This window comes from Ixodes scapularis, unplaced genomic scaffold (genome assembly GCF_016920785.2).
Source record: "Ixodes scapularis isolate PalLabHiFi unplaced genomic scaffold, ASM1692078v2 PGA_scaffold3__209_contigs__length_174095766, whole genome shotgun sequence".
In the NCBI taxonomy this organism is placed as follows: Eukaryota; Metazoa; Arthropoda; class Arachnida; order Ixodida; family Ixodidae; genus Ixodes; species Ixodes scapularis.
In genome coordinates this window covers 134,481,260-134,494,503 of record NW_024609868.1, presented here as the reverse complement: position 1 = coordinate 134,494,503, position 13,244 = coordinate 134,481,260, and the positions used below count along the sequence as shown (strand labels likewise).

Below are 13,244 nucleotides of genomic sequence, written 5' to 3'. Positions count from 1 at the left end.
CTGCATTTTCGTCCGAAAAGGCAGAGCCATTGCCGTGCCCTTGGCCACGAAGAACATTCCCCTGGATAGCAGGTGCTCGGAGTCAATCATCATGTCCAGGTCACCAATCTGTAGCACTTTCGGTCTTGAGGACGGAAGAGACGGTGCAACAGACTCTGAGTTTAACTGTGAAAACATTCTCTTTATTCTCGTACCGTCAAGCTCGTTCCGACGAGTAGCTTGCTTTTATGCACTGCAGTCATTAGCATTATAGTTGATCTAAGTATTTTGCAACACTATTAATACGGCAGATTGGGCGAGTTGGTACGGCATAATTACGAACCGGCGCACAGGTAGACCAGTTACTCAAAATCCAAATACACAAAAATATGCACTCGCACAGCGCTGATGTGAGTTTTTTGTGTTTGGATTTTTGGTAACTGTCTACCTGTGCGCTGGTTCGTAATATTACAACACTGCCGTCTTTAGGCGGTGTGGAGGCTGAACCGATGGACCGCCAGAGGCCCATATCTGTATCTGTTTCATATACTGAATGCCTTTTTGTACGGCTCTGTGTTTACTTTTGTCTTCCAGATTTTTACTGCTCACTTGTTTTTTTAATTTTATTTAGAGGATACTACTGGCCATTGAAGGCCCAAGTAGGAGTGGGGTACAACATATGCATTCACACACCTACAACAACAAACAAATAACACGACATTAAGAGGTTTACAACAACTAAACAGCAAATATACAGGATATATATATTTAAAGGGGGGGGGGGGGGGGGGGCAGCACAGCATGCATCAAGCAGCATGTAATTCAATCATTTGTAATAATAGATGTGAAATTTAAAACTCATATTTAAGATCGAACATTATCAAACAAATGTGAATTTAATTAAGCTATAAATTTTATATAGACTGTTACTTTTTATACAATTTTGTCTAGATTTGTCAGGATACAATCTGCAAGTATGCATAAAGTAACTGGAAAGTTGAAAGAAGCAAATTAGAGATTGCAAAACCTACTTCTCAATAGATATTTTTTTCCCAAAGTATTTACGTGATAGTGCAGCTGAAATAAGGCTCCTTTTTCAATTTTTTTTATTTGAAGCACCTTAAAAATACATTGTTTTTTAAGATTTTTTTTTATTATTATGCTTGGAAAATTAAGTTACCGATTGTGTTCAGTTTATTCTAAACTATTTATATGAAATTCCAGAGTGCTTTTGTGCATAACAGTGGCTAGATAAGGTTTTTATAATTTCTGATAAAACAAACTGACTAGTTTTTCTTTAGTGACCGTTTCGCCAAGGTGACAGCAGAACAAGTAACGGATCCCGACGTCAAACTACAGGAATTTGAGATATATGTTTTCTTAGCGAATGCACGCCACTGTTGTGACATATTTGAATATCCTTATCGCTTGCTTGGGCTCAGCGGGTAATGCAGGTCGGCACTAGCGTGAGTATAAAGGCTGAACTGCATAAAGCGATTTAGCGAGCGACGGCGACAGCGACGAGTCAGCGACGTATTACGAAGATTTCTTACTATCGCTCGTCGCGTCACTCGGTTTTTGGATTTCTAGAAAACATCGTTCCGCTTTCATGCGGCTTGCGTCGTCGCGCGAGTGACCGAGCGTCAGCGAAGCGGGTCGCCGTCGCTGTTCTCGTCGCTCGCAAAATCGTTTACATTCGGTTTATACTTCACGCTGTCAATAATATCGACTCGAGCGCGCATAATTTCATTTCCACGGGAGCGCGTGTAAATCAAACCCTAAACCAAGACGGGGGCTGCAGCCAGTAGCTTTGAGAGCGTCATACAACGGATTATAGTTTGACATAAGCAAGCACACACTTCGCTAGCGCATTCCAGCCTTGAGCGCTAGAACTTCCGAAAACGAAACCAGATTTTGCTACATTTTGGCTAGCTCGAAACATTTTTTTTTAAATATAGGGTGTCTTTTAGCTATAATCTAGACTAAGAGAAATGTGTACCTTCCCAAATTATATTTATGTCGCCGTACTATGTAAGTAATAATTGTGTAATATCGTTACGTTCATGTAAAATACAGGGGGGATCACCGGACCTTCGTTTGAAACAAAAAGTCTGCTATATATACCGAGTGGGTTTCGCTTGTAATCGAGTAGGAGTGTCGGCTTGTCAGTGTCTCTGTTCGTTGATTGTGTATGTAGATGCTTGTACGTTGATCTTGTGGTATGTGCTGTGATGTATGTGTTGGTGTGCTGCCGTCCGTGTTCGAGCGTGTTACTTCCTCAAATGCCGAAATGTCCTTCATTTTTGTAGTTTTCCGCATACTCACTAGGTGGCGCAAGCAGCCGCCCAATTTTATTTTAGCTTTGTTCGTACGTAGTCCATTTATCTGTAAGGAACCACACCACATAGCTACAGTCTAGTAGAAAAGTAACCGCGTGTTTAAATGGCGCATAGCGCCGGCGTTCAGTTCGTCTTCGTTCGCTGGCCGTTTCGGTAGCCGAATCGTACCCGGAAAGCCGCAAAATTTGCGTACACACGAGATATGAGTGGATACGTCGAAACGTCGCGTACAACTTTGCTCGCGGTAAAGAGGTGAGCGGGACGTCGGTAACGCCGGTCGGGTAGGGTCGGTGTCGGAGCTATTCGTCGTCGCTCGCGGCAAACGGGCTTTTTCAATAAAGTTCATGTCTGTGGTCGCGAAAAGATAACTGCTGTGGAAATTACCCGGCGTCGGTGACAATGCAACCGGCTTGAGGCCTCGGCGATCGGCTGAACCGCCACGCGAACGAGACCTGCTCGATGGGGAAGCACGCTGCTGGATGCAGTCGATGGTCGCTCCCACTGTCGCGTAATCGCCGTAATGGATACGGCGTCGGCGCTTGGGGGTGAATGCTTGCGGTAGTTCAGCACGTATGGACGATTACGAACGAACACGTGCAAACTACGCTTTCGCTGCGGCGAAAAGCCGTGTAAAGCGCTGGGCCTCGCTCGTAGAACCCGTCTTGCGTCAAACGGCCGCCATTGTAAAAAAACACCCCTAGACGTGTGATCGCAGAACGAAGTACACGTTCAAAGATGTTCATTTTACACGAGACCTCGGGTGCAAACGAAATACACCGAGCCTCGCGTGTAAAACGAACACCATTTGGGGAGTCCGCCCTGGGACAACGGTTTACACGTCCAGGGGTGTACTTTTTCGCTGTGTGCGTGGTTGGTTTCTCGCCGCCTTCCCGGACCTGTGGAGGATTTTGAGTGGCGTCGGGGCTGGGGTGTCCTTCCAACAAGACAACGACTCCACCGCTGGGGCGTTGTTCCCGACCCTAAGTGCCCCAACTGTGGACAGGTAGAAACAAACACCCATGTTTTCTTTGATTGTCCCGTTGCGCGCTCATTTTGGCGTTTGGTGCACCATGGCTTCCGGGGTATCGGCATCTGGAACTTTGTGTCAGGCCAAAGCCGCCTGTATACAGGCGGCTTTGGCCTGTATACAGGCCGAAGCCGCGTATACAGGCGTATACAGGCGGCTTTGGTCAGGCGGTAGGTGCCCCCGCGGGGGCTTCGCCCTGCTCCTGTTGGCAGTCGGCCAACTGGTCCTCTGGCAGAATCGTTGTGCGGCGGTTGGCCAGCAACGACGATCTCGTGCAATGTGGCCAGTCCTCTCTCGACTGCGGGGTACCCTGCTCCGCCACCTAGACTCCGAGCTCTTTTGGTTGGGCGAGGAAGAGTTCCTCAGGCGGTGGTCTTGCCGCTACGTCCGGCTGGTCGGTGGTCACATCCACTTGCTTTTCGCGCCTCTCGCACAGGTGTGAGAGGCGTGGGGTGGGGTGAAAGGGGGGGGGGGGGGGGGGGGGGGATATGACGTTAGCCAGCCGAACGCTACGCCTGGCTTACACTGACATTTCTTAGGTAAAGGAGAGAACCCTCCTCGTGTGTGCTGATGAGATGTAAACAGCGGCCATATTTGGTTCGCTAAGTTATGTTTTTTCGTTACCTCCGTCCCTGGATCTTTGTAGCGTACATGTTCCTATTGTATACCGGTGTGATTTACGTCTTGCAGTTTACAGTGTCAATAAACTTTTCTTTAAACCCTGTAACCTCTACCGCTGTATCTGTTCTTATAGCCATAATCATAGAGTTATTATAATGTACGCTAGAGGTTCAAGTGGCGCTTGTGTGCTGACGCAAATTGAAGCAGACAGCAACCAATCGAAAATTGACTTCCGGTAATGCATTTCTATGGGAAAAAGTGAGTACATTTTCTCTCTGCGCTCGATCATAAGAGCAAATATCCCGAATAATTCGTACGTACTAGGTAGCTTGGAACATTTCTCAGTCAGGCCGACGAAAGAATTGGTCAGTTACGGTGTTTTTCTTTCAAAATCATCGCATTAAAGACGGTGCTAAAACAGCTTCGTACGTGTAGTTATGTGCACTGTCGGACACTGTTAGCGCGAACACGACGTCGGCGCTTTTCAGTGCGAAAAAGATCTGGAAATTAAAAAAGACGGTAAGAACTACGCAGTAACACCGGATCAGTAACTACACGTGCGTATACAATCAAAATTAATTGAAGGCCACGTAATCTATTCCTATTTTAAATAAGTAAGTACCGTTTTATTCTTTCTGCTCTGAGCGAAGCTGCTTGTTCTACGTTCAAAATATCACTCGCATGCTCGAAATCTTTGAGAACAAGTGCCCGATAAAAGCTGTTTGGCAGAGAAAGCAATACGAAGAGACAACTTTTATAGCCCACAAACTTTATTCTCTACGTTTTGAATGTTTTTATCCGCTCATGCACGACGGGGTCATTTTTATATAGTGACAGGACTGGCATATTATCAATATATAAGCGTCACCGGATTGCTGGCGAGCCTTGAACACACTCTACATTCCTTTCGATTGTAATTTTGCTTCGAATCGTCGCTTGTTTTTACACACCTGCTGCGGAACACACGTTTGGGACTGAAATGTAGCGAAGTTAAACATAGGTCACTGATGAAGAAAAATGCGCTAACTAAAGCAATTACACTTTTACAGTGTTAATCAAGGTACATACTATTCGGTACGACCCAAATAACCAAAGTGTTCCGTGTTATTTTCCGGCAAAGAGACAAAATGCACGCGCGCTTTCCCATAGGAATACACAGGAAGACTGGAAAAGTAGACTGGTTGCTGTCTGCTTCAATTTGCGTCACGGAAGTCGCATAGACACTAGCGCCAGTTGAACCTCTAGCGTACATTATAATAACTCTATGGCCATAATAGAAGTCACGTGCAGTTCTTCCGGAGGCCGCTGCGGGAGAAATGGTGGCGTTGTGTTCGTCATTAGCTCGGTGCTCGAAGACAGATTGGGGCCACTTTTTCAAAGCTGTCTCTATGGGAGTTTCCCAACTGAGTGTTTTAGTAACGTTGGCGATCGTTCACTCGGGACCCAGGATGTCGGCGCACGGGATTTGCCACTCCTCCTCACCCACCTTTACCCCCGTGGTGCCGATACTCTAAGCGCAGCTCATTTAGTGGCTCTAGGGTGGACCATTGAACAAAATCCGCCGCGAGTGGGATCGGCGGCGCGCGCCATCTAGCGAGAGTCTCCCGAGCCACCATGTTTACCGAGACGAGGAAGACGAAGCGAGGGAAAGAAGGGGCCCAAAGAGGTGGAGAGCGGTAGCTCAAGGCCGCACCGGCCCGCAGTGCGCGAAGCTGCACGGTCTCCTTTCGACGGTGCAGCTGGTGCAGCAACGCGACGGTGTCGTGCGCCGCACCATGAACGTAGTGCAGCCGCACCGACACGGCCATCTGAACGCGACGCGTCCGTCGGTGCAGTGCGGTGCGGTGTGGTGCGCCCCAATTGAATGTGACACTATGATCTTTCCTATCATTATTGACAGCGATCATAGAGCCAGAATTGAGATTTCAACTTCTTCTGGGCCCTTAGCCAAAACAGATTATTCATCAGGCCCTAGTTTAAAGCAGCTATTATCAGTAGTCATAGAGCCAGAACTGAGATTACGATTTCCACTGGGCCCCAATCTAGTACAAAGATGATTGATCACGCCCCTATACCAAGCAGATATCATCAGTGGTCATAGAGCCAGAACTGAGATTTCGACTTTCTCTGGGCCCCGAGCCGCAACAGAGATTATTTACCACGACCCAATTTCGAGCGGCTATCAATAGTGGTTGCAGAGTCACTGATGATAGCCGCTTGAAATAAGGGCACTGCGAAAATGTGCGTCCTACTCCAATGTGTTTCAACCTCGCCAAGCACAACCCAAGCTTGGAAGCTGCGCCGGTAGTGGGCTCGAAGTTCCATCACTGTTCGCATTTCATTTGAACCCGATGGTATGCACAGCAGCTGATGTATCACTGCGTCCAAGAGCATATTAGGCACTAGGAGAGTCCATCTTCTGGTATCATATAACTGTGTACGGAGCATGTTCCAATAGCAAAAGGAATACAGCAAGTATTCCTTTTGCTAAAATCGTCTTTGGCCTATCGGAACACTAGGGGAACGCCAAACCAAAAGCAACATGGAGAATATGCAGGGAATGCGCGATGACGAGGCAGCCAAGCATGACCCGTCATTGGTTGAGGTCGGGGCTAAACAAAAGCACATGGGTACCATTTGGTGAGTAAACAAACACACAAAGTGCGCAAGGAGCGGACAAACTTGCACGCCGTATAAGTTGGATATTATACAAAATGTCCACAAAAAATTTGTTTGTTTTTTTTCTTTTTCACTAAAACAAATTATGCAGCACCAAATGTCGATTCTCTGCCCAAATGTAGCCCTTGTGGTCCCAACCAGACGCCAGGTTTTCAAATATAACCATTATTTTATTAAAGAGTTAAAACTGATTTCCTCAAAGTTTTAATGGGAAAATGACCGCCGACAGGGCTCTGGAATACATGAAGCCGAATGATGCCATTTACCGAAAACAGGCAAAAACAGGACCCATCTTCCCCATAGAATTTCCAGAAAAGCACTTGTATTTTTCGAATGAGATAATGGATACTTTAGAAATTTTGCTATCTGGTTTGGACCAATAGTGCTACATTTGAGCAGAGATTGAGCGTTAGGCGACCCATAGTTTATATTTGTGGTAAAATTATGTTCTTAATTTTAGGAGGGCCCGGACACGCTGTAGTTCTTAAGTAGCCAATCGTATTGTGTATGGGACAAATGTGGTGTGCCCTGATCATTCCTGACCTTATGACAGAATAAAAAAAGAATGACCCTCGTACACCACCATACCAACTTAAATTACTCTAGGATGCATTGGAAAATTCAAAACTACAAAAAAACACTACCTTCAGGCTCAGCCTAGATGGCTTTACATTCTCATGTCCACAACTAGTTCTGCTATGCACCGAGGAACCGAGGGAGAAAAAGAGACTAGAGCTAAAGGGACATCAGGATGCTGAACTCTGATTTGAATGATTACCGTATTTCCCGGACTATAGTCCGCGGACTAGATGTGTGGATTATTTGCAAGTGCGGAGTATACAGGAATTTTGTTTTTCAATAACATTGATTATGACGAGACGAGCGGTGATTTGGGTACATGATAGGCTGTTTGTGAGCTAAGAAAGCAAACATTTGTTAGGGGTACCGTCTATGAGAAGATTTTCGTGTCAAATAAGCACCAAATGCGGATTATGCACCGGGCGCGGACTATCTAAGTAAAAATAATTTTTGACCCTGAATTTGCTTTTGCAGACTATACACCGGGTGCGGACTATGGTCCGGAAAATACGGTAGCATGTAGTAGATCTAAAGCCAGCTAGCTGCCTTTGTCTCCGCTGGATTTGTCAAACGTGTTTGAATGCAAAAGCCAAATGCTGGACGCCGGTGCTCCACGTTCGATGAGCGCAGTGGGGACAAAGGCAGCTAGTTTTAGGTCTACCCACTAATCCTTCCAACTACAGCTGGGCGTTCCGACGTCCCCTCTTGTCTCCTCTCCCTCAGCTGCTCGGCACACAGGATGGCAGATACCGTGTTTACAGCGAGACATACAAGATGCAACGGAGTAATACTGCGGTAAAATCACTCAGTTTATTGAAGGATGTGAAGGTGGTGATTATTCTACACAAAACCAGACACACCAGACACTGTGATGCATGTCCGTGATGAAGTGATGCTTTCCAGTGCCGGGAACAGGCTGGCCGAGGCCAACGAAAGCGCACGAGGATCTTGGCCACTGGCCGAAGTAGTGTGACCGCCTGCCAACGTTGGAGAGAGCCGTGTCTCGTGAAGTACTGCTTGTCCTGCAAGATGCCCGACTGCTGCGCAGAGAGAGCCATTGCCACGCTGCCGCCTTCGACCCTAGCCAGTGGCTCCCAATCGATGAATTGTGCCGTGCAGAGGATAGTGTCCTGCATTATCAAATTACCACCAGTCAGACAGTGCTCTTCATTCTCTCGAAATTAAGATATGCAGACTTCCATGCACAAAAAAGAAATAAACAAAAGAAAATTATTGCACTCGTTTCATCCACCACCCACATGTTTCGTACGCGGAGGACATTAACGATACACAGGGTGTTCTTTCTTAGGCTTCACAGATTTCTTTCTAAAAAGCTGTAAAAACAACACTAATGCAGTCTGTGCAGGTGAGTTATACGGTGGCGCGCGTAAAGGGGCTAGGACACGAAAATTAAAAGGACCGATTATTCTTGAAACAGAATAATCATAGGCTACTTAGTATGTACACCAAGTTCCGCGATTTTTAGAGCTCTAGTACTGCAATAATCAATTTACGAATTTTGGTCATTCTCCAAGTGGTCACGAACACTCTCTCAGTATAGGCGCCTTTGTCTCCACTGCACTCGTCAAGCGCGTCCGAATGCGAAAGCTAAACACCGGACGTTGGCGTTCCGCATTCGAAGAGAGCAGTGCAGACAAAGGCAGCTGACTTTAGGCCTACGCACTGATCGTTCTAACCAGAGCTCGGCATTCTGAAGCCCACGCACTCTCTCGTCTCATTCTTTCCCTTAGTTTCTCGGTAAGGGGGCTAATTGTAAAGACAAGTCGGCTGGTTAGCTAAGATATACTAAGTAACTTTTCAGTTAGTAAAAACAAACATATGGTTCCAATTAGAAACTTTTTGAGTGTCGTCGAAGAACGCTAAATAAGTAAATTCTATGAAGACTTGGAGCATGTGGGAAGCAAGGTGAACTGCTCAAGTTACCCCTCTTACAGCAGGTGCAAGGCTACCGGTGCCATAACACACTCGAGCGGTTTTTCTACCTTTTACCGTTAGCCTTGTGCCTGTTGCACGAGTAGTAGCTTTAGCGCACTACTGCGCTTCCCACACGCTCAAAGTATTTATAAAAAGATTTATTGGTTTCCAGTGATGTTCGGCAAGTGTCTAATTGAAACTATATGTTTATCGGCAAAAATTAAGAAGTTAATAGACGAATTTTAGTTTACTATTCGACTCATCGTGACAATTAACCCCCTATAATATTTTTTCCTGGCTGCATAACTCCCCTGCAAAGACCACATTAGTGTAGCTTTCGCAACTTATTTTAAGAACAAATCTTTTAAGTCTAAAAACACCACTTTGTATACGCAGATCGGTGCAGCGTGACGCAGTGTGATGTCACATGATGCCAAGTGTCGCCTGACATCGTGTCACATGGCACAGCATAACATGACCTTTTTTTTAATCTTATTTCACAAACTGTCTGTCCTCACACACAAGCATGATAGCGCTTTAATGAGACAAAACGCACTGTATGATTTGTACGATTCCGGGACCCGACCCAAACCCTACGGTAAAAAAAAAAGTCTGCAAGTTTGCTTTTCCAGATCCTAATCACAAAAACGGACAGACAATCACGGCGAACCATAGAAAGGTCAAAGCAGACAAGGAAGCTCGGAATACGGTTAGCCCTATAAAGTACCTTCCTCCCTGTCCAGAAGATCGGAAGACCCAAAAAACAAAAGACCGCTAGCATTTCTGGCAGCCTGAAGACAATGTACGTACATCGGACAAGGCACTCGTTTCACGATGGGAGACGCACAAAAAAGAAACACAACGAACAATCGCTTTACGAATGGAATTCGCCATTGCCACCCTCCGAGAAAAAAAAAAAATCGCCTAAAAACCACGCCTCCTTTTTAGTGCGGCTCTTCACTTGGGACGTTCCATTTTGACGGCTCTCCGTACGCATTCGCCCGACCACGCCCCGGAGCGCGCAAACAAGGCACACAAACCCGAAGAGAGCCGAGTCGCCGCCTAGGCCTTGGGCGGCTGGTTGCGCCAGGTGGTGAGGTGTCCCTCGGAGCAGACGGCGCTCATCTCCACCAGGGTGCCGTTCACCTTCACCTCGGGCACCACGGGGCGCAGGCAGTTCTGGCACTTGTCCAGCAGCTGCAGCAGGGAGCTGCCGGACACCACATACTTCTTGGGGCCCTTGGGCTCTCCGGGCGCTGTGCGGCTTCTGCGAGCGGGAAGCGGAGAGGACTACTCACGGTGCGCCCAGATTTTTGAGCGTTTCCAACCACTGATCTCTATTATAGGGAGTATTCACTGGCGGCCATAGCTTTTTTTCGCAAATGCTGAGCGCGTGCTGACAGCAATCTTCCACAGTTCTTTAGCAACATGCATTCTGCACCATCAATAGTGCTAGTCTTAGCAGCCTATTGATGTGAGCTCGTTCTGAGCATGCGCTCACAACAGCACCTACAAATATGGCGTCTAGTGAATACTCCTTATAGCGGGCTGGATGGCACATTCAGCAAACTGGTATGAAGTCACCGGAAGTAAGTGGCTTGTCCCGGAAGCCAGCGCTTGGCAGCCTTTGTAACCCTTCAGAGAGCTGGTTCGAAAAGCGTAGAGGGCGCTGGATTTTCGCTTCTCACCTCAAGAGAGCCTGCTTGTTGTGCAGTAAGAGCGCATGCAGACCCGACAAGTATCGTGGGAAGCCATTCAATGTAAACATTTTGAGATTCTAGTTGATCAAGTGAGCATATATCCCAAATTTAAATGCCTCATTTTGGGGATTTAATTCGGAGCATGATTATTAAAATTCACTCAAAGACACCGGAAAGTATGGACCAAAACATTGACTGATAGCACAAGGAAACCCAGAGCAGATGCCCGACTTCCGGGACAAGCATCAAACGTCCGGTGGCTTCACTTGCGCCCTGTTCAAAGAGCGACTATGTGCTATCCAACCTTATAGACCTTTTCATCCACCTCCGCATGGGCGCTGCCATCTTGGAATCACGTGACGCGGCAGCCATTAGGTTGCTTCAACTTGCTGCTCCGCTCTCCCCTCCGCGCCTTGGCGGATGCCTGATATTCGTGTTTTTCGTCGCGTTTCACCGCGCTTGCTTGCCTTACTTCGGAAACTGTAGTCCGATACGTCTACTTGACGACTCCTGAGGTTTGTTTACTAATAGTGGCGGAACATTCTCAGTAAGAAGCGCGTATATTTATATCGCGCACATAGGATCGCAAGGCGTCGAGAATAATCAGCACAAGGAGACTATCTGTATTCCCTGAAAGTATCGTTCTTTGTAGTCATAATACGTCGAAAACGGTTTCTTTTGATTATGTGAAGAAGCTCGCGGAGGAGACAGACAACGAACGTTTAACTTGTATTTTATCTGATGCTAAAAGTAATGGTACGTCAACATCCAGCGATTTGTTTGTTCATAATATCACACCTACATGTGTATCAGGTCTCAATCTTTTTTTTTTTTTTTTGCGACGTAGACATTCGGTTGGTCGGTTTACTTATGAAGTTTAAGAGATTGTATACTTTTGCCAGTATCTAAAATTCGCAATGATTGACGCCCCAATTTGACGGGCCTTTCACTCATATCATATCCTGAGTAAGCAAATGTTCATATAAAAAAGAAAATGTATTTCCTGGGGCAAATATCGCGAAATGGCGCCTATGAGTACTTTAGCAGGATTGATAATTTAAGAAATTTCTTACTCAGCCTGTCAAAACATGCTCGAGTACAAAATTTAAAAAAAAAGAGGCCGAGACGATATTATACGTTTATATCAATTCCCTGCGTCATTACACTATACGTTTTTATTCTGTGAAGTTCGCTAAAGTTTGGGGGCCCACGAAAACCAAAGAGTGAGTTGTAAACTTCCGAGTTCATCTGTTCTGGCCGATTCAGAACATTGCTAATCAAGCCGTCGATATGCCTCCCCCCTTTACATTCACATGTCACTCTCTTCATTAGTTTGTTTTTCTGAAAACTGGTGTCATCGGGTACGGTCATACACAATGGCATTCTTCCCTGTACATCAGTCAGGCGTTTCGCAGCCAAACTTAATCATATACATCAAAGAAGTTGGTAAAAAACGCCCACAATTTAAGCTAAAATACACCTCGTAGTCATCAAAGCGGCTCAATACCACTGTTTCATTGGTTGTGTGGTACCAGGAAAATAATCGTATCACAAAATTAAGCAAAAACAATGTAAAACAGCAACATAGCCGCATTCACGTTGAAACCGAAATCAACCAGATTGAAGCAACCTAATGGCGCCGAGTGCGTCAGCGCCCTCTGTCCGCCGGTGAGGCAACTACTAAAATGAAAAGGTCTATATAATAGAGATCAGTGTTTCCAACTGCTCCGTCGGGGACAGGCAAACGTTTGCAATACGACCCGCGAGGAGGAGGCAGAAGCGTTCGTCGTCGGCGACCGTGTCCGAGCTTTGCCCGGCCTCTGCACACTCTCCCTTTTCGCCGCGTAACACGACAGACGCACACTTCCGATCGACAGGAGCGTTTGCCATTAAATTGCAAATGCCCTCCACGGTTTGACTTGCTCTCTCTTTTAAATCTGGCCTCTCAAATGGCTCTTGGAAGCGAGTAGAAACTCAGGATGTGGTTGCCAAAGCACGCTGCTTTTCCTCAGTGGGTGCAGCATTTATTTGATGTACTTTTGTGTAACTTCTCGAAGGACTAATTTATAAACATTAAACTTAGAACCGCATCCTTTTTCAGAGCTTTGAATATGCCCCGCAAATTTCATACAAATGAGACTAAGGATAAAAAAGCTAGCCATTCAAAGTAGTTTTCTCCATTAACAAAATGAGCACGGAAACTTACATGGCCAACTCCTTGGAAGATGAAGGTCTGCCAGGTAACTGGTCGCGCGCCAGAGACAGGGTGCAATGGGACACCGTGGATGCCTTTATCACGACGTCACTGGGCAGCACGTCGGTCTGAACCGCTGGAATAAAGTGCACAAGAATTGTAGCATGAGATAACAGCCATTTCTGAACAGG

The 13,244-nt window shown here is 46.3% G+C and overlaps 1 protein-coding gene across 3 annotated transcripts in view; it reads right to left on the bottom strand.

The window, feature by feature from the left end:
* Positions 1 to 8,009: 8,009 nt before the first annotated feature.
* Positions 8,010 to 13,244, bottom strand: part of LOC115324449 — a 48,109-nt gene continuing 42,874 nt past the window's right edge. For all 3 annotated transcript variants that reach the window (XM_040222208.3, XM_040222213.3, XM_040222217.1), the window contains 3 exons: positions 13,066 to 13,189; positions 10,200 to 10,426; positions 8,010 to 8,354 (listed from right to left, as the gene is read on the bottom strand). In XM_040222208.3, the coding sequence (XP_040078142.1) occupies positions 10,222 to 10,426; positions 13,066 to 13,189 (329 nt within the window). In that variant the 3' untranslated portion in view covers positions 8,010 to 8,354; positions 10,200 to 10,221. The remainder of the gene's footprint in view (positions 8,355 to 10,199; positions 10,427 to 13,065; positions 13,190 to 13,244) is intronic.